The sequence below is a fragment of the Saccopteryx bilineata genome, chromosome 3, assembly GCF_036850765.1.
Source record: "Saccopteryx bilineata isolate mSacBil1 chromosome 3, mSacBil1_pri_phased_curated, whole genome shotgun sequence".
Taxonomy (NCBI): domain Eukaryota; kingdom Metazoa; phylum Chordata; class Mammalia; order Chiroptera; family Emballonuridae; genus Saccopteryx; species Saccopteryx bilineata.
In genome coordinates this window covers 221,686,310-221,709,112 of record NC_089492.1, presented here as the reverse complement: position 1 = coordinate 221,709,112, position 22,803 = coordinate 221,686,310, and the positions used below count along the sequence as shown (strand labels likewise).

The 22,803-nt window shown below is 36.5% G+C and overlaps 1 protein-coding gene and 1 pseudogene across 4 annotated transcripts in view; both read left to right on the top strand.

The window, feature by feature from the left end:
• The window catches only part of IFI44L (interferon induced protein 44 like), a 28,969-nt gene extending 16,811 nt beyond the window's left edge, over window positions 1–12,158 (top strand). For 2 of the 4 annotated variants that reach the window (XM_066268820.1, XM_066268822.1), the window contains 4 exons: window positions 2,271–2,442; window positions 6,606–6,706; window positions 6,983–7,157; window positions 7,320–8,080. In XM_066268820.1, coding sequence (XP_066124917.1) covers window positions 2,271–2,442; window positions 6,606–6,706; window positions 6,983–7,157; window positions 7,320–7,360 — 489 coding nt within the window. In that variant the 3' untranslated portion in view covers window positions 7,361–8,080. Of the gene's footprint in view, window positions 1–2,270; window positions 2,443–6,605; window positions 6,707–6,982; window positions 7,158–7,319; window positions 8,081–12,022 lie in introns of those variants that run through there. The other 2 variants (XR_010730430.1, XR_010730431.1) reach the window with 2 other exon arrangements.
• LOC136331023 (isoamyl acetate-hydrolyzing esterase 1 homolog pseudogene) lies at window positions 11,930–12,662 on the top strand (annotated as a pseudogene).
• The last annotated feature ends 10,141 nt before the right edge of the window (window positions 12,663–22,803 follow it).

Here is a 22,803-nt window from a genome sequence, read left to right as displayed (position 1 = left end):
GTCGACTAAGAGATATAATGAGAGGGATGAGAGGGAAACAGAAAAAAGGAGAGAAAAAACAATAATTAAAAAATAAAAAAATAAAAATAAAAATAATAAGTAAAAATCTGTTGTATTAAGTTGAGCGAAGACTAAATACAATGGAGACTTTGGGTTGGGAGGAATGCTAGTGAGTTAAAAAGCAATGTAAAAAGTGCCCAAAATGCCACAAAAACAAACAAATAGAGGAAAACCAAGAACAAAAGCAGAAGAAGAAAAAAAAAGAACAACAACAACAAAAAAAAAACGCACAAAAACTTGAGTCCCAAATTAAATAATTTGTTCGTGGTTGAGGCTTAAATAGGAGGAAAAGTAAAAGGAGAAAAGAAGAAATGAATAGAAAGGAAAAAATAAGAGTAAGAGAGAAACGAAGGAAGAAAAAAAGGAAAGGAAAAAAAAAACAAAAGGGGAGAGAGTGAGAGTTAAGGGTTTTGGAGTGTAACCCTAAAGGAGAGTTAGGATGAAGAAAAGAAATAAAATGTAACACTCATGGGTAGTGTAGTTCAAGAAAAGGGTAGCATAAGATGGGCAGAGAGTAAAAGGACCGAGGTGGAAGAAATGGAAATAATAATAAAGGCAATAAGATAGAAGAAAGAAACAATAACAACAAAGAATTAGTGGAACAAGTTATAAAGTCTGTGGATTTTTCTTGATTTTGAGAGGTTAACTTCTTCCTTTTTTCTTTTCTCCCCTGGCTGGTGACTCTGTACCCCAGGTTCTGCCCCTGTGTCACTCTTAGGTAGGAATTTGCAGTTGATGGTATTCTATGGCAATGTCATATAATTGGCTTTAGTCTCGCTGGTAGTCAAGGCTTGTTGGCGTTTGCAGAATCCAACCATGAGAGAGTTTGCTTTCCTGGAGTCTCTTTCCTAGTCTCCCCTTCCTGAATTAGCAGCCTGGTGATCCAGCTATGAGGCTGCCACTGCTTCTGTCTGGGGAGTAAGAGGCTCAAAGAGCTGGGAAATCCCCACTCTATCCTCACTCAGTGCAAGGCTCTGGGTAAGGTTCTGGCAGTCAGAGCCTCCAGAGTAATCAGGTGGGGCTGGGAGTCAATTGTTGTCAAGGTGACTGTTCAGTGCCTATCATTCAGTTGGACCACTCAACCCAGGCTTTCCACACTTGGTAGCCTGTTTTGGCTGAGAAGAAGAAGCACTAGTCGCTGTTTGCTTTATGGATCTTAATATCTGCCAAGTCCCTCTTGTTAGGTATATCCCTGAATATGGAGGCTCTGTCAATCAGAAGTTGCCCCCGCCCCTTTAGTGAAAGGCACTGAAAAAAAGCACGCCTCTTGTCTTGGATCGCTGAACTGGGAGAGATCTTATCAATTAGAGCCCCGTGGGTGCGTAGATTTCGTGGGTTAAGCTAATTTCAGTGATTGGTTTCGTAGCTGTGCTCCAGAAAGTATTTCAGGCTGTCTGTGCGCCCCTCCCCCCAGCGCTTGATTGTTAGCTTGAATGGCTGGGTGAGGTGCCCCGCCCACGGAGAGAATCTCCTGACTAGGAAAGACAGCCTTGGCGCCCCTCCCGGACCGTGGCTGGGGGGTGGGGCACGCGCGCGGTTTCTCAGCACGCCAGTGGACGGGTACCGCGGCACGGGGCGCGCGCGGGGTTTCTCAGGGTATGCTGGGGCGGCCGCCAGCGCTCAGGCTGCCGTCCCCGAGTGTGGGCGGGCAGCTGCACGTGTGGGTTGACTCACCACAGGTGTACTCTCTCCTTAGCAACAGTCCTTTTGCTTTCAGTGTGTGTGTGTAACTCCGGAATGCTCCGAGGATAAATTTCTCTGTTTCTAGTTGATAAATTTGTTGAGATTTTGGGGAGATCTGTTGGACGCGCTGCTCACGGCGCCATTTCAGTGACGTCACTCCCAGAGACTCTTTAAATCAGGGGTTGGGAACCTTTTTGGCTGAGAGAGCTATGAACACCACATATTTTAAAATGTAATTTCATGAGAGCCATACAATGACCCGTGTACATTATGTATTATCCAATAAAAATTTGGTGTTGTCCTGGTGGACAGCTGTGATAGGCTCCAGCCACCCGCAACCATGAACATGAGCAGTAGGAAATGAATGGATTGTAATACATGAGAATGTTTTATATTTTTAACGTTATTTTTTTTTTATTAAAGATTTGTCTGTGAGCCAGATGCAGCCATCAAAAGAGCCACATCTGGCTCTCGAGCCATAGGTTCCCGACCCCTGCTTTTAATGTTACCTTATGTTTCTCTAACAGTTTAGTTCCCAGCAACCAATCACATCAAAACATCCTACCTTCATCATGTCTCCATCACTGAAGGACAGGATTCACTGTGTGGCTTATGTCTTCAGTAGTGACTCTATCAGTAGTCTCTCCTCTGAAATGGTGGAAAAGTTCAAACTAATTCAAAAAGAAGTATTAAACTGTGGTGAGTCTCATTTTACATAACAAAAATGTTTGACTTTGAAATAATTATAGATTCATAGGAAGTTGCAAAGGGGGCACAAAGAGGTGCCATGTACCCTTTATTCACAGGCTAAGCCCTGGTTTGGTTGGTGGGAACAGCAGGCCAAAAATGTCCACAGTCATGACTGAAGGAAAGGTCTGAAATCCTACTACTATTCAGTCTTCAAAGACCAAAATGGCCATAATGCTTTTGTCATGTTATTTTCCTGTCCTTGATAGAGGAGTCATCTCTCTTTTTTACGTGACTAGAGCAGGATGATCAAAACCAGGAATTTGACAGTTTTAATTTATGTGTGTAGCTCTATGCCATTTTAGCATGTGTAGATTCATTTGACCATTATAATCTAGATGCAGAATTATTCAACCACCACAAGAATCTGACTTACGGCTCTCTCTAATCCCCTACTATTCTTAATTCTTTTTTTTTTAATTTTTATTTTTTTTACAGGGACAGAGAGAGAGTCAGAGGGAAAGATAGGGACAGACAGACGGGAACAGAGAGAGATGAGAAGCATCAATCATCAGCTTTTCATTGCGACACCGTAGTTGTTCATTGATTGCTTTCTCATATGTGCCATGTCCGCGGGCCTTCAGCAGACTGAGTAACCCCCCACTCGAACCAGTGACCTTGGGTCCATGCTAGTGAGCTTCTGCTCAAGCCAGATGAGCCCATGCTCAAGCTGGCTATCCCGGGGTCTTGAACCTGGGTCCTTCCGCATCCCAGTCTGACACTCTATCCACCTGCACCACCACCTGGTCAGGCTATTCTTAATTCTTGACAACCATTAATTTCTTCTCTCCATAATTTTTTCATTTGAGAATGTTATATAAATAGAATTATGCAGTATGGCACTTTTTGGCACTTTTTTGCACTCAGTCTCAGATCCTTTGAGGTGCATAGAACTTTTTGCATATATCTATTGTTCATTACTTTTTATTTTTTAGTAGAATACCTTGGTATAGAAAAATCATGGTTTATTTAAGCATTCTCTTCAAAGGACATTTTGATTGCTTATAGTGTTTGGCTATTGCAATTAAGCAATAAATGGGTTTTTGTAGTTATTCTTTATCAAAATGAGGAAGTTCCTTATTCTTAATACCCTGAGGTTTTGTTGGTTTTTTTTTAAATCAAGAATGGGTGTTGAAGTTTTGTCAATAGTTTTTCTTCATAGGTTGACATAATCATCAATTTTTTCATTATTATCCAGTTTAATACATTTATTTCCCTTAAGACTTTCTCTTTACTCATGAATTATTTAGATTATATTATATTAGTCGATTATATTGTTTATCTTTCAAGTGCTTAGAATTATTCCTGTTATCATTCTGTTATGGACTTCGATATTGATTTTATTTTGGTCAAGGGACACATTCTGATTTAAATTGTTTAAAAGTTTTTGAAGTTTGATTTATGGCTCAGGATATAGTATATCTTGATAAATGTTCTATAGGTGCTTAAAATTAATGTGTATGCTAATGATTTTTGGCATGTTCTGCAAATGTCAGGTTAGATATTTTTTCTTTTTTTTCTTTTTCTTGTCTGACAAGTAATTCTTGATTACTTTGTGGATATTTTGGGTACTACAGTATGAGGGTCTGAATCTTATTTAAATCTTGGCTTTTAGCAGACCTCTTCTGATATTTTGCTGGTCGGAGTGAAAGTACAGTTTCCCCACTAGGTTTTGCTTAACACCTTTGAGAGAGAAGAACTTTTTCTTATTGATCCTATGTGGCTTATGCTTATACCACATGGGACAAGAGTCTTGTTAAAGCTGGATGAATAAATGGTGGTTAAAGTTTCAGTTTCTCATTGGCTTTCTCTGACACTGGTACAGAAAGAAAGGAACACCTTATTACTGTGGTTTAGGTGGAAGTCTAGGTAAGGATTCACATGTAGCCTCCATTGACATCATTAAGGGGACCACACACTGCAGATATAAAGGTCCTTGCTTCTTTCTTGCTTGTTGTTTTGTTACTACCATGGCAGGAGGTAGAGGTTGAAGAAGGAAAGAGATATTTCCATGGATGAGACTGAAGTTATTTCTGTAGTGCTTGGCTGAGATAATGTAACTGTTATCTGAAAGTCTTGCTAGGTTATACCTTTTCTCCTGCTTTGGTTGGAAAGAATACATTTCCCTTCCTTTCCCTTCCCTTCTCCTCTCTTCCATTCCTTTCTTTACCTTTCCCTTCTTTTCTTTTCCCTTCCCTTCCCTTCCTTTCCCTTTAGTTTGTCATTTCTTTACCAACTCTAATTGGCATTTCCTAGTTGCAGGCTTCTCCAGAAGCTAATATAGGATGCATTAAGGTAGAAAGAAAACCTAGAGACCTCACCATCACATTTTTCCTTGGATCCCAAAGGTCCCTAGCCAGTTTGTGTTTTCTCCATTTTTCAATTTTTGTATTTGATTTATATATAATATTTAATGTTTTAACTTTACTTACGGGGAAGCATAGTATATCTTCTCCATTTGGTTCAGAACTGGATGGAATTCTCTCATTGAACTTCCAAAAAAATTTAGTGTAAAACTTCTTTGGGCATTTATACTTCAGAGCCTCATTGTTTAGTATATCAATAGAAAACCCACATATTTAGAACCTGACAAAATACCTATGCAGTTTAATGTACAGAGAGCATGGTCTTAGTGGCTAAATAAATCTAGATTTTCGCCCTGGCCGGTTGGCTCAGTGGTAGAGCGTCAGCCTGGCGTGCAGAGGTCCCAGGTTCGATTCCCGGCTAGGGCAGACAGGAGAAGCACCCATCTGTTTCTCCACCCCTCTCCCTCTCCTTCCTCTCTGTCTCTCTCTTCCCCTCCCGCAGCCGAGGCTCCATTGGAGCAAAGGTGGCCCAGGCGCTGGGGCTGGCTCCTTGGCCACTGTCCCAGGCGCTAGAGTGGCTCTGGTCGCAACAGAGTGACCCCCGGAGGGGCAGAGCATCGCCCCCTGGTGGGCGTGCTGAGTGGATCCCGGTAGGGCGTATGCAGGAGTCTGTCTGACTGTCTCTCCCCATTTCCATCTTCAGAAAAATACAAAAAAAAATCTAGATTTCCTTTTTAGCAGTCATAACTTTTGATCTTTGGAAAATTAACTCAAATACACTGAATTTTAGTCTCCTCTTTTGTACAATGAGAACAGTAAGTTCTGCATCTAAAGATTGTACTAGACATTAGATATACTCAATGCAAGTATATAAGCATTTAACAGATCTAAAATTATGGTGGTTTTTGAATAAGGGTTATAGAAGTGGTTAGATTAGAAATGTGGTTTTTAAGGATCTACGGCTGCATACCATGGTGATGGCAATGCATAATGCATGTAACTGTGCTGACTTAGAGTTTCTAAGAAGATAATGCATTAATTTGGAAAGAGAAGAATTTCATAGTAACAGATTTGGAAAAGACATTATTTATATCAATTGAGTCTTGCCTTCTATCAGAGACCAGGTTTTAATTGCCCAGTTACTGGTTATTCCTCAGGGAATGAATGAAGAGAAGAAAGTAAAGCTCATCACTTAATAATAGAAATCACAAACACAATATTTCTGTAAGGAAGAAATTCTAAAAGCTCTGTTAAAGGAGTCTCAGAGGCATCCTAGAAATCTTAATTTACAATACATTTTTTTCCTGAGGCATTATCATTTATAATATGTGTTACTAAAGCAGAATTTTGTTTAGGTTAAGATCTGACTGAGATTTACTCATCTCTTTGTTGTCAGGGAGAAGGCAAGATGTCCTTATAACTGTGGAAACAGTGTATTTTGCTTTTACAAATGTACACACACAATCTTTCTCACCTTTTCTCTTTCTTGGAGTTCCTTTTAGTTCTCAAGATTTAGCATCCTATCTCCTGCTCCACAATCACTTTAAATGTATGCTTTGGATTGAGTAGTAGATGATTACAACATAATGTGAATTTAGTTGCATTTAGAAATAATCTCTTATGTTGGAAAAAAATGGCAATTTCTTCTAATAACTGAACTTCAGGTCCCATATTGGGATGTATGGGAAATATTTTATTCTCCAAATTCTAAAATCATACAATAGAGAACTCATTTTGTACATATTTAATCACCTTGTTGACACATTGCTGATTATGATATAAAATAAACAATTTATCTACTTGATATAGGTGTACCACAGGTAGCCTTGCTTACTAAAGTGAAAAATTACCATGAAGTTCTTCAAGATAACTTTTTAAACATGAAACAATCTATGACTTCTAAAAGCGAGGTAAATAACACTGTAACCAGCTATTATTATAAGAGTGTTATACTGTGTGTGTGTGCGTGTGTGTGCATGCATGCTTATAATACATATTTACAGATGAACAAAAAAATGAATCAATTGCCTGGTTAAATCAAGGTTAGCCTCATTTTAAAACTATAACTACCTGAATTATAATTATATTCTACAGAGAATTGTGTTTTTGCTTCCTTTTTTGAATTGTATTTAAATTCAGTCAAATTTTAGATATGACTTATCTTTATTAAATTCATTTTTCCACAGGTAATAAAGGTCCAAAAAATGCTCAACATTCCTATTTTTAACATTATGATGGTTGAAAATTATGCTTCAGAGTGGGAGCTGGACCCTTTAAAGGATGTTCTGATCCTCTCTGTGCTAAAGCAGATATTAAGAGCTATAGATGACTTCTTAGAGGATTTGCCTCTTGAGAAAACAGGTAATCTGGCCTCTTTATGCTCTTCTCTTTAAGCACTGTTTCTTTCTGAGAAACCCCAAGCTATACCACAGTTGTATGGCTGGTGTCCATCTGTCCACTGTAGTCCTAATAGTTATGTAAGGGTATGTGCTTTGTTTCTACTCTTTTTTGTTTTGTTTTCAGATAAAGTTGTGGGAATGTCCCAACTCTACATGGTTGATTAGTTGCCTTGAATCTGACAGTTGGCCCAAACCTGGATTAGAATACCTCAATCAGAGTTGATCTCTGCTCACATTCTTCTTGAGACTCTGTTTTCATCATGCTTCACCTTCAATCCTGACAGCACCTAAGTAATGGTTCATCCTAGGATAAGTCTTACCTCAAACTCAAAGGCCAACTCTGAGCAGCGGTGAGCCAAGATATCCCTATTGCAAACCACCCTTCATATCACTGCACATTTACACTTTAATTTCTGTGACACCTTAAACCTCTCCAACAAAATTAAGTATTGCTTTGTCTACTCATCTATAAAACTTTATTTACAATCTATGTGAATAGAAATCATATTGAATAGTAATTATACAATGATTGCATAGATATTGCTTCCTCAAATAGATTGAATTCTTTAAGAAGCCAGGTTTGCATTTTACTTATCTTTGTACTCACAAAATTTAACACTGTGCCTGGCAGGAAGCAAACATACCCATCATTATGCATCCCTTCCAAATTCCTCAGAGTAGTAACATGTACGTAAAATTTTCTCCTTATAAAAAGGAAGACTAAGAAAAAGTGAAATGCTAGAGAGAATAAATTAAAATAAATAAGAGACAATGTATCACTTATTGTTGAATGAAAATATAAATTTAGGTTAATTGAAAAGAGCAAATACTTCTTAAGGACATAAATTTTTTTTTGTGTGAAAAAAATAAATTTTCTTCCTCTTATGAAGCCATCCCTGATTCTTAGTCATTGAATTCCAAACCATTCTAACCATATCTTCAAAGTAAAGTATCAAAGTAAAATTAATAGAGCAAGTCAATAAGAGGTTTGTCTTATACAAATGCTCCCAAATAATTCTACCATCCCATGGGCAGCTGTAGAACTTAAGACTATATATAAAGAAAAAAATAATTTAAGGAGATATGTTTCAGGTTTTACCCCATTCTTCACTCTTTTCTCAAAAGTTCTTAGATTTTTTCAAATGAATATGTTTTGCTTTAATACATGTCTATATTAAATCAGTTTAATTTATGTTTAATCAGAATTATTGTTTTTTGAGAAGTCCTGGGCATTAAAAGGGGAAGAATTCATTAGAGATAGTTATGGAAAGAAAATTTTCTAAAACAAATGTCAGGAGTCATGATTCATTGGAAGAGATAAGTCGGGTCTTCAGATCTAGGAATAGAATTGTCACAGATATTGAGGAGTAGAGTCAGAAGCAGATATTGTGAACAAATATAAAGTGGCAGCCATGATGGTTATGATATGGATCTAAGGCGCAACAGATCCAAAAAGTAAGATGTTTGTTTCTACAAGTAAGGCATATTTTTTTTCCAAGTTAAAAAAAACCAAACTTTCATTCTTTGAGAGAGATAAAAGATGATTAAAGAGATCATTGTGCTCACCAACTGTGAGGCCATAACTAATCTATTTCTAGAGTGGAGTAAGTAAAAATCTGGGTAGAGGAAGATTTTATTAGATGCAAAAGTTGAATCAAAGTGGAAGTTCTTTACTTATTTGAGGGGATTGTATGGAGTACCCTTATGAAAAAGATGAAGATTCTGAAAGGAAGAAGAATAATGGAGATAAGAGGAGATAAAAACCAAAGGGCTATACAGGTGAACCAACATTGTTTGAGAGCATAAAAATATTGAGGTTACCAAAAGTTTCCCTTTCTGTACTAAAAAAAGACAGTATTAGATAAAGGATGTCACAACTTATAATTCTCTGGCTTTATACTACTTCAGAAATAATTTAAAAATTCAATGGGATTAAATTTATATTTGGAATTTAAGTTAGAAAGGATGGTTGAAAGAAGACCTCAAAAAGAGAGAAAATAGCCTGACCTGTGGTGGCGCAGTGGGATAAAGTGTCGACCTGGAACACTGAGGTTCGCCGGTTCGAAACCTTGGGCTTGCATGGTCAAGGCACATATGGGAGTTGATGCTTCCTGCTCCTCCCCCTTCTCTCTCTCTCTATCTCTCTCTCTCACTCCTCTCTCTCTAAAAAAAAAATCAATAAATAAATTTAAAAAAAAAGAGAGAAAATAAATAAGAAGGACTATGTCATATTAAAAAGCTTCTGCACAGCAAAGTAAACCATCAACAAAATGAAAAGGCAACCTACTGAATGGGAGAAAATACTTTCAAATTGTCTATTTTATAAGGGGCTAATATACAAAACATATAAAGAAATCTTGCAAGTCAATAGCAGAAAAACAAACAACCTGATTGAAAAATGAGCAAAATAGTTCATTATCGGTGCGTAAAAATGTCACTAGTTTCTGAAAACTAATTTTGTGTCCTACTATTTTGTCAACTTCATTTATTAAATCTAACAGCTTTTTTTAAAGAGTCTTTAAGGTTTTCTACATACAACATCATGTTGTATGTAAATAATGACAGTTTTACTTTCTGATTTCCAATTTGGATGTGTTTTATTCCTTCTTCTTGTCCAATTGCTGTGAGTAGGACTTCTAGTACTATGTTGAATAAGAGTGGTGAATACAGACATCTTTGTCTTGTTCCTGATCTTAAGGGAGACACTATACTAAATATTTCACTTATACTTGGAATCTAATGAACAAAACAAAATAGGAACAGATTTTTACATACAGAGAATAGACTGAGAGTTTAGGGGAGGTAGGGTTGGGGGGCTTGGTGAAATTGGTGAAGGTATTAAGCAAAAAAATGCAACTGATAGACATTAGCATGGTGATTATCACAGGGAAATGGTGAAATAGAAGAGGGTAGAGGGAGGATAAATGGTAATGAGAGGAAACTTGATTTTGGGTGATGAACACACAATACAATATACAGATGATGTATTATAGAACTGTACACAAAAAACCTACAACATTTTATTAACCAATGTCACACCAACAAATTCAATAAAAATATATATTAAAAATGAGCAGGAGATCTGAATAGATATTTTTATAAAGAAGACATATAAATAATCAGGAAATATATAAAAATACTTTATAGCATAAATCATCAGGAAAATGCATATCAAACCATGATGAGCTATCACCTCATGCTTGTTAGAATGGCTATTATCAAAAAGACAAAAACAAAATATTATGAGAGTGCAAAGAAAAAGAAACCCTTGTGCACTGTTGATGGGAATGTAAATTGGTACAGCCAAAATGGAAAACATTATGCAGATTTCTCAAAAATTAAAAATAGGGGCACCATATGACCAAACAACTCTACTTTTGATTTTTTAATCTGAAGAAAATGAAAACACTAGCTCAAAAATATATATGTATCCCCAATTCACAATAATGTTTATTGTAACATTATTTACAATAGCCAAAACATGGAAACAATTTAAGTGTCCACTAAATGGACAAAGAAGATGTGATACACACAACACACAAATGGAATATTATTCAGCCATAAAAAGAATGAAATTTTTCCATTTATGACATCATAAATTAACTTTGTGTACATACTATTAAGTGAAATAAGTTAGAGAAAGGCAAACATTGTATGATATCATTTATTTGCAGAATCTAAAAAAGCTGAACTCATAGAAACAGAGTAGAATGATTATTATCAGGGACTGACAGGTGGGGGAAATGGGGAGATGGTCAAGACACAAATTTCCAGTTATAAGTTGAATAAGTTCTGGGGTCTAATGTACAGCATAGTGACTATACTTAACAATATGGTATTATATTAAAAGTTACTAAGAAAGTAGATCCGAAATGTTCTCACTACACATACAAAAAAGGTAATTATTTGATGTATGTGTTACATTTTCATGGTAGTCATTTTGTGATGTATATAGGTATCAAATCATCATGTTGGACATTTTAAACTACATAATGTTATATATCAATTATATTCTATTAAAGCAGGAACAAAGTAGAAAAAATAAAGCACTAGAAGTGGCTGTTTCTGAGAAATTTGTAGCATTTCACAAATTCACCCAGCTTTTGTCTTAATGAAATACCAAGATGAGTGGTTATGGTGAGTGATGTGTAAGCTTGCATGTTCTTTAAGAAACTAATTAAAAATCATGTTGCTTCTTCATAAAAAAAACAGGTCCATAAATAATATGACAAATTGATTGGAGGACTCAAAAAGTCCTAAATGCTTTAGAGACCAGCTGATGAGTAATCATTTTGTAGGAACAAAACTCAATCTGATGCTAAAAGAGCCCCTTAATAGCAAGGCTAATCAGACTTCATAGTTACCTAAAAGCTGTGGGAATTTGAAAGTCTCCAAATCTCATCCTTAATGTAATGAGTCTTTGGTTCAACTTATGAGGATAGTGCATTGTTGTTCTGCTTTCTGTCATCAATCTAATCAAGACAGATACTTGCACACCAGTTACAGTGCTGGGATTCAAATAATTTAACAACTGGTTCTCTGCCCTAATGACCACTTTAAGTATAAAAAGCCCCAATATACTGAAAGGTCATTTATTATTTCATGCATTTAATACTTAAATAAGAACAGTAAAAGTGTTATACAAAATTAGATTCTTTTATAAGAGTTTTAAAATATTAATGAGAAAATATTAAATAATAGATCTGACTTGCTCCGCCTACCAACAGCTGGGCTATGGCTCTGTGTCAGGGGCTGGGTGGTGGGAGCTCTGCTCTGGCCATGGGTTTTGCTCTTTGGGGACTCCGTCACACAGTTTTTTTTTTCCAGCAGGGCAGATGGGGTGTGTACCTGATGGAAAGGAAAATGTGATGTACTCAATCATGGATTTTCAGGCTATAATACTAGATGGGCCAAAATTATCCTTCCAAGATTAATCAGAAAAGAGAATATTTTGGACAACCCAATAGCAGTTACAATTTTCTTTGGTGCCAATGACAGTGCACTAAAAGATGAGAATTCCAAGCAGCACATCCCTCTTGATGAGTCCCTGGTGAACTTAAAGGGCATGGTGCAGTACCTGAAGTCCATGGACGTCCTGAGAGCAGGCTCATTCTCATCACGCTGCCCCCTCTCTGCGAGGCAGCTTGGTAGAAGGAGTGCTTCGCCCAAGGTTGCAAGTTAAATCACCTGAACTTGGTTGTTGGTGAATATGCCAGTGCTTGCCTAAATGTAGTTCAAGACTGTGGGACAGTTGTGCTTTACCTGTGGGCCCTGATGCAGAAGGACGGCCAGGACTTTTCTGTCAGACAGACTACACTTGTTACCAAAGGGAAATGAGTTTCTGTCCTCACACCTCTGGCCCTTAATAGAAAAGAAGATGTCCTCCCTCCTGCTGCTGCTCCCTTACTGGCGGGATGTAGCAGAAGCCAGGACTGAGCTCAGTCTTCTTGGAGACGGGAACCACTAGGCACAGAAAACAAGGCTGTTCACTTATGGAGCAAGACGTCACTAATCCCAAGAGAAGTGAGAAAAGAATATTTTTTCATAGGCTTAACCTTTAGTTCATGACCCTGGAATAATAAAACATGTTTGTTACCAAAATTAATAAAAGCATTATTATTTTTCAGGGAAAAATATTAAATAATACCTGAAAAAAACAATAAAACAGTCATTTAAGATATTTCCATATTGCTTTTTGATTGGCATCTTTACTTGCAATTTTCTTCACTTTTATCCAAGCATCATTGGCTGTATGATTTATCCTTAACCATCGTTTCACTGCAGGAGTAGGATCCCATTCCTTTAGAGGCAGGCTGATTAGACTAATAGTCATTGTATTTGATATATTAGAAACAGGTGACTTCACTTCTCTGAACATTATGTTCATCTTTGAAAAAACCCTTTCTGCTTCTGCTGAACTTACATCAATTGTTCTGATAATATTTTTAGTTTTTTGAACACTTTCAGGAATTGTGTAGTTCTGGTAATTTTTTTAGAACATTTCCCACAAAATCTCAATAATCATTAATATCAATTTGGTAATTAAAAATGTCATTAAATACGAGCAATTGTTCTTTGGCTGCTTCCCATGGAACTAGTACTTCTTCAATATTCCAGTAATCTGGCTCCAAAAAATGAAAAATTGTAATTTATTCCTATCTTGAAATTACCTACAACTTGCTTTTAAATGTCCACAATCTATTAGTCTTTTTTTTTCTAATTTGTTACAATATTTTTTAAAAGTCTTAACTGACAAACCCTAACAAATTGATGATTTTCTACAAATTTTATATTTTTGAAGGTTTCTGAAGTAATTAATTCATCAACTTTTTTTTTTCGTATGGAACCTTTTCCTTTCCAAGCATTTGAAATGCTTTAATATATCTTATGGGCTTTTTTAACCTTTATTATGTCTATATTTCTTGCTTGCAGTGTGTTTGAAAGAAGAGAAATTTTGTTTAAAATATCAATCATCAATTACAAATCAGTTATAAATATATATTTTTCAAGATGGGCAGCCATACTTAAGTACTTTTTATTTGAATAAAAATAGTGATGTAGTGCTGGATAAGGGCGCCACACAGCTAGGGTTGACCGTAAACTATAGGCAGCCCATTTTGGTCTCAAAACTCTACCAATTTTTGTAACTTCAGTTTCAAGTTGTTTAGATATTTTGGTAAGTTCAATTTGGTTCTTACTGGATAAATGAAAAATAGAGTATATCTTATCAGTAAATATTTTTAAATGATGTAATTGCTTTATTTTCTATATCAAATCATCTGAAACAAAATGGAGACGCCTGACTTGGTGGTGGCACAGTGGATAGAGCGTCGGACTGGGATGCGGAGGATCCAGATTTGAAACCCCCAAGTTGCTAGCTTGAGCCTGGGCTCATCTGGTTTGAGCAAGGCTCACCAGCTTGATCCCGAGACCCCTGGCTTGTGCAAGGGGCCACTCGCTCTGCTGTAACCCACCCTCTTGCTCCTGGTCAAGGCACATATGAGAAAGCAATCAATGAACAACTAAGGAGCTACAATGAAGAATTGATGCTTCTCATCTCTCTCTCTTCCTGTCTGTCCCTTTCTCTGTCTCTCTTTGTCTCTGTCAAAAAAAGAAAGATGGAGGCAATGATTTAAACAGTGCCTTATTATTATGTTGAAAACTCTTCTGCTATCCTAGTGCTCACTTCAGATTTTCTCCCTATCATAACTCTGACACCATTGGAGCAAAATCCTATTAAACTATTTTCAAGGTAGTTCTTAGTAAGCCCAACATTATTTAAACTTGCCATAACTGAAAAACATATTATCTCTGCATCTTATTTTTTTAATTCAACTAGCTCAACAAAAATTGTTGATGTAACTGAATCCTCAACTCTTAAGAAAACTATAATTTGTTTGCTAGATATTGTTGAAGCTTTGTCTATAATCATATTTTCAGATTATTTTTAATAACTTTAGTAAATATTTCATTTTTAATTTCCTTTGCAATGCAACCAATGACTTTCACAGCAGTTTCACGTAAATGTAATCTTATTTCCATATCCAATCTCTTTTTAATTTGCATTTTTAATTTCATCTATGTCTAAAAATGGGTTACATCTTTTTGCCAGGCTTTAAACTGTATTAAATACTCCACAAGTAGTACTTAAATATTTTTCATTCATTATATCTATTACTTTTGTTATTGGATCCAGCTCACATTTCTTAAGTTCTCTTTACTAATGTTATGAGCTTCTGTTGAAAAATGTTCTTATATTGCTTTCCTTAGAGAAGCTTGTGTTACCTCTTTATTTTTCACTGATGCCTCCATCTGAAAACATTTCCATTCTTTTGACACATGGATACCTTTCTCTTTTATGAAGTTATATTTACACAGTACTCACAACCTAACTTTTTGTTAGAGATTACCAGTCCATTATATTTTTCTTTAAAATTGTTATATTGTTGCACTGTCCAAAATTCAGGACGATTATATTCAATTTTGAAGTTGTTATAATTTTTTATTTCAGTAATTGATGTGCTGTTTTCTTCAAGTTGGACTGGTTATGCTTGTGACTGTTTTGTATCATCCAAGACCAATTCTGATATAACATATTCTGATTTTGGTTATTTATGTCCATTAATACCCTTTATGAAAGATTATAATAACATATTTCCCCATGTATAAGACATTCCCATATATAAGATGCACCTCAATTTTGAGGCCCACAATGTGAAAAAATAATTACATAAAGTTATTTTTGTTTGTTTGTTTTTTTACAGAGATAGAGAGTCAGAGAGAAGGATAGATAGGGACAGACAGATGAGACAAAGAGAGATGAGAAGCATCAATCATTAGTTTTTCATTGCAACACCTTGGTTGTTCATTGATTGCTTTCTCATATGTGCCTTTACTGCGGGCCTTCAGCAGACCGAGTAACCCCTTGCTTGAGCCAGTGACCTGGGGTCCAAGCTGGTGAGCCTTGCTCAAACCAGATGAGCCCATGTTCAAGCCGGTGACCTCGGGGTCTTGAACCTAGGTCTTCCGCATCTCAGTATCCACTGCGCCACCGCCTGGTCTACATAAAGTTATTGAACTCAAGTTTTATTCATCATAAAATTTATATAACTCCTCATCACTGGCAAAACTCTCATCCATTAGCTTGTCCTCATCTGTGTCTGATGACAAATCACTGTCTTCACATATTGCCTCGTCCTCAGTTCCATCCATGGTATTGAAATGCCACAACTACTGTATAAGATGCATCCAGTTTTTAGAACCCAAATTTTTTGAAGAAAGATGTATCTTATACATGGGGAAATACGGTATGTTGTACAACAACTTATTGGAAAGTGTATGCATCAATAATTAAGCAAGGACATATAATAAAAAATATGGGAAATTTTATAACATATTACTACAATCACCAGAGTAAATGATAGAATAAAGAGTGGGCAATAATTAAAATTGAAAGAAAAATAAAAAATTGTAAAAGATAAGTCAATAGCTGGGACAAGACAAAAATATAACAAAAATAAACTGGTATTGCTCAAGTAGAATAAATATCATGACTTAAACAATTTATATAAACTTATCAGTATCAGTATTGAGAAATAAGGTATCTCAAGAATAAAGGTCAAATATATCAAGGAACAAAAGAATGTATATATAATCACAGAGCACGAAAAAATAGAAAAAAAATATAAAGTACCAACAATGGGAGTTACATGGCAACACATACATAGGATCATAAGAGAAATTAATTTTAAATATAGGCAACAAAAGAGTTCAAATTATTAAGATATTACATAGACACTAGCAAAGTAATAACAAATATTATAAAAGATGCATAATGATAAATTATATAAATATCAAGAAACAGTTTGTTATATTCCTCATCATACTATTTATGGTACTAAAATAAGCATAGTTTCTTCTACAGTAATTCACATGAAAAAACTTGCTATCTCTTCTTATGAGTTTAGGAACATTGAAACACAGTCTCAAGCAGAGCAGGACACTCAACAAGATTATTACAAAGTATATATGAAATTTAAGTCAATGACCCTCCGCAGTAATGTTTTTAGGTTAACTACTTCCATGACATCATTGTAAGGTACATTATAAGTATCATAGCATTGTTTATAGGATACCAAATTTACGAACTTGTGTTGTACTCTTCTGATGCTCTTTCAATGATTTTTGTAATATGGGTTCCAAACTGTTGTGCTAAATTCCAAGGTAGATCAAACCAGGGTACAGTACAGGATTCTTAGCACATTAATGTTACAAAAATCGTTTATGAAGCTATAAACAAAACCTAACATTTTGATGCTTTTGTTAACAATGCCTTGAATGTGCAGTGCATCTTTAGGGCATTTCAGCTCGACCTTTACGGGACGCATTTTGTTCGCAGCTGGTTTACCCAGTCTGTGATCTGTAATTTTGGATACATCAACAAAGTCCCTCTTAGAGAGCAAAGATTTTACTTGTTCAGCATTCTCCGTTTTATGTGGCAATTCCTGAAAAAAAAAAAAATTACATTGTTTGCTCTAAGATTTCTGTCTTAAAACTCTTGGGAGAACATTTTGTCCACATGTGCTTAAAACATAAACTTTTATAAACAAAGCACTGTGCTTATTCTATTGATAAACATCAGTCAGAACATACATTTTTTTATTGATGCTATATAGAAATTTCTAGGCTGAATTAATAAATGGTATAGGCTATTCAGATTAAATACGATCGAATAATGTGTATGACAAACTTGTTTATCACAGGAAAGTTGTAAGCTTTCTTCCATGGCTTCCAAAATGGGCGGTAAGATAACCCTTAAAAATCTATATTTCTATTGGTTCACTGTCCTAGCTTCCTATTGGTTTCATCATTCAGAAAACACCAGCACACTCACAATATCATGGGGATATTTTGGGCATAACACAAAGCTCAAACAAATGACAGCTTTCACCCACTGCTTGTTTGGCACTTTTTTCCTTTACATTATCTGTTTGTTTACTGAACTAACAAATGTGAGGGGATTATAATGTATTATTTAATCAAAAGTATAATGAGTTTTATGTAATGAATAAATACATATTACAAGTATAGTTCCATCAAATTTTTTTCACCTATGGACAGAATGAACATTACTACAGGCGCTTAGAATATGCTGTTGCTCAGATGAACATTAAAAAAGAGTAAGGAATGTAAATTTGTGATTTTCAAACTGGGTGGCTGCCCAGGTGCCCAACTTAGAGAGAACCCTGATTACAAGTGCCGTTTTAACAAGCAGCTTACCAAACTCAACAAATAATTAGGTATCCGTTCTGCCGAACTGGTGTGAACAGGCTGAATGTCACCACTGACCAGTTGAAAACCCTGCAAAATCTTTCTCTAGTGTTGAAGAGAATACTGAGCTCTAGGACAGCCAGACCATAGAGTTAGAATTATAATTAATATACAGCTGTATGCTGCCCAGGTATTTCCCCAACACAGCTCATAAAAACAGGTTCAATGCCTGACCAGGCGGTGGCACAGTTGATAGAGCGTCGGACTGGGATGTAGAGGACCCAGGTTTGTGACCCCGAGGTCACCAGCTTGAGTGCAGGCTCATCTGGTTTGAGCAAAAGCTCACCAGCTTGAACCCAAGGTCGCTGGCTCCAGCAAGGGGTTACTCGGTCTGCCGAAGGCCCGCGGTCAAGGCACATATGAGAAAGCAATCAATGAACAACTAAGGTGTTGCAACGCACAATGAAAAACTAATGATTGATGCTTCTCATCTCTCTCCGTTCCTGTCTGTCTGTCCCTGTCTATCCCTTTCTCTGACTCTCTTTCTGTCTTTGTAAAAAAACAAAACAAAACAAAACAAGAACAGGTTCAAGAAGGTACAGACTCTATGACAGAAATGGCATGTAAGGAAAACTTCAAGTACAGATTGCAGGAATTGGGGAGGGAGTAGGAAGAAGGTTGACAAGCTACGCTAAAAATGGTGCATAAATAATACTACATACATTTTTTTAGTTTTAAACAATTGATTTCTTTTGCACATTTAATAATGCTTGTGTGACATTAATGAAAAATTCAATAAAACATATTTAACATATATTTAAGCCTTTGAACTCATTTGTCTTTCATTTGGTGTTGGTTTATGGAAGTCATTAAAATGTGAATAAATTACAACAATTTAAATAAATACATCAATATAAATGCACATATTGTATGCTGAAAGTATGAAACCTTGTTTTGCCTGGTAGATAATGAGTCATTTTGTTTATAAGAAGGGATTCTCAAATCCCCATGATTGAGGAGAACAGGCAAAAAAAGAAAGTAGTTTATCTACATGGTATGATTTCATATATTTCAAATGGACAATTTTCTAAAACAACAACCTTTATATATTTTTTCTCTACTTCTTTGTATATAGTTATTTCCTCATTTCCCCGGCACTCACATTGTCCTCCTGAAAATTAGATTGTTTAAACCAGAGAATTAAAAAAAAAATCCTAAAACAACATTCAGATGTTTTAACTTCTATTTAAGACCCTTGGGAGTTCAGACCATGAAAGAATCTGAACATAGAACTTACTGAAATACTATGGATTAAAAAGGTAATAGAGGGAAAGCTGTCTGATATTTCTATTTTTATGAAAACCATAAGACAGTGACTCATCCTGGAAAGAAAGAGGGAAGAGAAATAGGACAGCACTGGTAGAAGAGTATGAGGGAGGAAGAGAACTGGGGGGACCAAGAGGATGGTGTGGATAGTCTGAGTACTACGTGAGAAGGTCAGAGCTCAGACACTGCCTGGAAGTCAGGCAACATGTCCAAAGTCCTCACCCCCATTTGAGGAAGCCTCTGTTACATGATGGAAAGAAATGTTAAAATGTTATCTGTCAGTCTTGTCAATGTGATCTGTGGTTTGGTTGTCATCTATAAATTATGCGACAGAATGACTCACATCTATTTTGAAATTTAGCTCAGACTATTTGAAGAGTTGGAGCATACCCCTTTTTTACAGATCTGAGATACTCAGAATATAACTGGGGGAAAAATGCTTTATTACTGATTTACTAATAATAGTCTGACTAGCCATAAAATAGAGCTAAGTAAGAATGCACTAACAAAGTAAGCTTATAAAAGAATTTGTGTAGGCCCTGGTTGGTTGGTTTAGTGGTAGAGCATCAGCCAAGCATGTGGAAGTCCTGGGTTCAATTCCCAGTCAGGGCACACAGGAGAAGCTCCCATCTGCTTCTCCACCCCTCCCCCTCTCCTTTCTCTCTATCTCTCTCTTCCCCTCCAGCAGCCAAGGCTCCATTGGAGCAAAGTTGGCAGGGACGCTAAGGATAGTCCCATGGACTCTGCCTCAGGCACTGGAATGGCTCCAGTTGCAATGTAGCAAAGCCCCAGATGGGCAGAGTATCACCCCCAGGTGGGCATGCTGGTGGATCCTGGTCGGGCGCATGCGGGAGTCTCTCTACCTCCCTGCTTCTCAACTCAGAAAAATACAAAATAAATAAATAATAAAATAATTTGTGTAAAATGTTAAATCCAGTTTGTTGACCTTATAACCATGATTCAATACCACTAGTTTAGTAATCAAAGATATGTATTCTATAAAAAATCAAAAGTATATAATCAATCCCGTGCTTTCACCTTGGACAAATTCTCATTACAGTTGAAAGTTCTGTTCCCCTTTGGCTGATGCACATCAAGATGAGTTAACATTATATTTATAAATGGGAGCTACATACTTTCAATTTAGCCCTGCTTCTCCTCACTCACACCATGCTGAGGTTTGTAGTTCTGATTCTCATTCAAGGCCAGGTGGACAAACTGACTGCAAGGATGTGTGGGCACCTGTTTCAGAGAGAATACTAACCCTAGTTTATAAGTTACTTGTTAGCTTCAGTTCCTGTAACAAAGAAGCAGACACCAACCTTCGGGTCGGACAGCTCTACGAGATTTGCTGACCTTCAACCCGTTTTCCAAACAAACTATGCTGAATTCCCTCAGTAAACACCTCTAAATCCCCTCTTTTTGATTCCTTCATTCTATTTGTTTATCTCTCCCCCACTCCCTCCTTATAAAGCTCCCACCCACACCAAAAGATTAAGATGGGTTTCTAAGGACAGGAGTCCTCTCATCTTCTCAAGTGGCCAGAACTTGAATAAACCTCTTTCCTTCTTATCAGCACTTGTCTCATGTAATTGATTCTCATAGTAACAGGCAGCTGAACCTGTAGGTCATCTTTCTGGTTTCAAGAATATTTCCAAAATATATGTATAGGATGGGTCCTTGACAATGAAAGGGCCAGTAAAAGTATAGAAGGGGAAACCTTCTATAGTTATATCTTGATGACTATCAAATTTAATCTCAAATTCTCACCCTTCCCCTGGTTTCTGATCTCATATACCCAACTACCTATATTATGTATGTACTTACAGATTTCAAGGAACACAGAATACTTGGCTTCCTCTCAAGAAACCTTCTTTCAGTATACTTATCTCAATAAATAGCTCCATTGTTTACCCAGTGCTCAAGCCAAAAGTTGTTGGAGTCATATTAAGTTCTCTCTTTTCTGTTATCCCTAACCCTCCAACCCCATGCAGTCCTGCACTAAGCCCTCTTGACTTTCTTTTATCCTTAAGATATCCTGGGTCTGACCACTTGTCACTGTTTCCACCATTGTAACCTTTGTCTACAGGATATTAATCTCTCACCTGATATGGAAATAAACTTCTAGCTGTCCTATACTCTTTCCCTTATCAGAGTGAACTCTGATCTCATTCTCCACCAATCTTATTTCAGCCATAATGATGTCCTGATGGCAACAACTGCCAACACACTGGTTGTTTGTGCTTGCCCTTCTCCCTACCTGCAGTGCTCTTCCTTTAGATATTTCCTTGATGTTCTCACTCCATTCAGGTCTCCTTTCCAATGTCATGTCATCAGATAGACCTTCCCTGAGGATGTGGCAGACACTTTTTTTTCTTATTCTCATTTATTTTCCTCATAGCATTTTTTTAGATGACATTTATGTTCACTGCCAGTCTTCTATAGAAGAATATAGCTTCATGAAAGCAAGAACTTTATCTGACTTGTTTATTGCTTTATCACTAGCCTCCAGAAGAGTGGAGACACATAATAGGTAGTCAATTTTTATTGGAAAAAAAAAAGGATAAATGAAGGAACCATGTCTTACAACACAAATGGGATACTTACCTTGCATAGCTAAAGACATTGGAGTTAACAGATAATTAATGACTTTGGGGAAGCAACTTCTATTTAAGTGTAAGGTCAATGATCTCTTAGCTGTTATTTTTTACTTTTATTTGTATATTAAGGAAATGTATTATTTAAATATACTTATGGCCCTGGCCAGTTGGCTCAGTGGTAGAGTGTCAGCTTGGTGTGTGGATGTCCCAGGTATGATTTCTGGTCAGGGCACACAGAAGAAGTTATCATCTGCTTCTCCATCCCTTCCCCTCTTGCTTCTCCCTCTCCTTATCTCTTTGTTTCCCCTCCTGCAGCAGTGGCTCAATTGGGGCGAGTTGGCCCCAGGAGCTGAGGACAGCTCCATGGCCTCCACCTCAGATGCTGAAAAATGGCTCTAGTTGTAACAAAACAAGGGCCCCAGATGGGCGGAGTATCACCCTCGAGAGGGTTTGCTGGATGGATCCCAGTTGGAGTGCACGTGGGAGTCTGTCTCTGCCTCTCCTCCTTCCACTAAAATAAAAATAAGGTAAAATAAATATACTTATGAATGTCATTTCCCTTAAACTGTGGCCAAGCAATTTAACGGTATTACAAACTTCCTTACAATCCAGGAGAAAAACAGGGTAATGTGTCATTTGGAAAGTGTGGGCTTTTTTTTTTTTAAACAACAATAGTAAGTTATAATTGGGATAATTGAGAGGTTAAATTTCATATGCTGAAAGTGTATAATTTGATTAATTTTGACAAGTGTATGTACCTGCAAAATTATCATCCTCTGTTTTCACTTTGATTATAGGTCAAATCTTGGCTCAGCAATTCAATAACAGAGAAATCTTTAGCAAATAATTTAACTCCAACATTCTGTTTGTTTATCTGAAAGTCAGAGATAATATTAATATATTCCTCCTAAG